The sequence below is a fragment of the Sinocyclocheilus anshuiensis genome, unplaced genomic scaffold (assembly GCF_001515605.1).
Source record: "Sinocyclocheilus anshuiensis isolate Anshui unplaced genomic scaffold, SAMN03320099.WGS_v1.1 scaffold2827, whole genome shotgun sequence".
NCBI lineage: Eukaryota > Metazoa > Chordata > Actinopteri > Cypriniformes > Cyprinidae > Sinocyclocheilus > Sinocyclocheilus anshuiensis.
This window is the reverse complement of record NW_015552534.1, coordinates 247,597-249,065: the sequence shown is the minus strand read 5'-3', so window position 1 is coordinate 249,065 and position 1,469 is coordinate 247,597. Positions and strand designations below refer to the sequence as shown.

The 1,469-nt window shown below is 38.9% G+C and overlaps 1 protein-coding gene across 3 annotated transcripts in view; it reads left to right on the top strand.

The window, feature by feature from the left end:
* Positions 1 to 1,064: 1,064 nt before the first annotated feature.
* Positions 1,065 to 1,469, top strand: part of LOC107663741 (tyrosine-protein kinase receptor UFO-like) — a 36,605-nt gene continuing 36,200 nt past the window's right edge. For all 3 annotated transcript variants that reach the window (XM_016454047.1, XM_016454049.1, XM_016454048.1), the window contains exon 1: positions 1,065 to 1,175. In XM_016454047.1, coding sequence (XP_016309533.1) covers positions 1,131 to 1,175 — 45 coding nt within the window. In that variant the 5' untranslated portion in view covers positions 1,065 to 1,130. The remainder of the gene's footprint in view (positions 1,176 to 1,469) is intronic.

The window sequence follows — 1,469 nt, the reverse complement described above, 5'->3', positions numbered from 1 at the left end:
ACACACACACACACACACACACACACACACACACACACACACACACACACACAGCACTCAGGCCTTGTCCATCAGAATTTGATCTGGTGACCCTTGATTTTGAACTGTTATGGCCTTTTAACAATGGACACACAGTGTTCCTCAATGACACACATGAGTTATTTTCACTGAGAGTGTGAAGAATGCTGTGTGTGAGAAATATATATATATATATATACACATACATAGTCAAGTCACCTTTATTTATATAGTGCTTTATACAATACAGATCGTGTCAAAGCAGCTTTACAGTGTCAAACAGGAAAAACGTGTGCTGATAATGCAAGAAGACAATAGATAACAGTCAGTTTATCAGTTAAAGTCAGTTCATTGTTGATTCAGTGATGTCATTGTCCAGCTATATATTAATAATAAATATTGATTGAATTAGTGCTTTTTTAATCAGATAATTGTATGTATACTCATATTAATAGTCACTGTTTCTCTGTGATATTTTGTAGCAATATATGCAGGATTGGCTTCTCCATGAGGCATGTGTGTGATGCTGCTGTAGAATTGGGTCAAATCAGGCTGTGCACGTACAGTATACTTTGGGGTTTAGTGCACAGTTTGGATTTAATGCTCATAGACAATTTTTTTAACTAGTTACATTATTTTTTAAATGTGGCCAGTATCAGATACCAGTGTGAAAAGGTCATGGTCCTGAACAGTGACAAAGATGGCACGCAGCACGCTGTCATAAGGACTTAAACACAGACAATTCTTGAGCAGATGAGGATGAGTGGAAAGAGATCAAAAACTGTAATTATTTAGGATTCGACCACTCAAGTTCTGCTCGTATAGAGCTGTCACTGTAATAACGGCTCACTGTCCCTCCACCGTCTCTAATCAAACAGATCAGGTTCCTTGTGGATTGTGAAATCTCATATGAGATAAAAAAAAATCTGATCTTTTGCTGCAGTCTGAATGTAGCCAAAGTGTGGAAACACAAATAGATTTGAGCTGTTTTTGTCAATCGATGTTTTATGTAAAAACAGTACTTTTTATCTTTTTGTCTAGTTCTTCCTTCCCAGCCCCATGACATTACAGCTGAAGAAATCACTAATTCAAGTATCCGTCTGTCTTGGCACATGGGCTTTGGAGGAATTTATCCCATCAGCCACTGCATTGTTCAGGTACCTGAAAAAAAAACATCTTTCAATAGATCCATATCAGAATGAGTGATTGTGTCAATATGTGTGTGTTTGTTTCTATCATTTGACTTTGACAAGCTTGTGACGTGTCTGTTTTGTGAGTCAGAACCCTTTTCCTACACACACATGCTGCTTAATCATGCTGTGGAGTATCACATTTCACACATTGAGAGAGGCCCGTTCCACTCACTGCTGAGGCCCAGTTCCCCATGTTCTGGGGCCCTGTTAGGACGAGTGTGTGTGTGTGTGTGTGTGTGTGTGTGTGTGTGTGTGTGT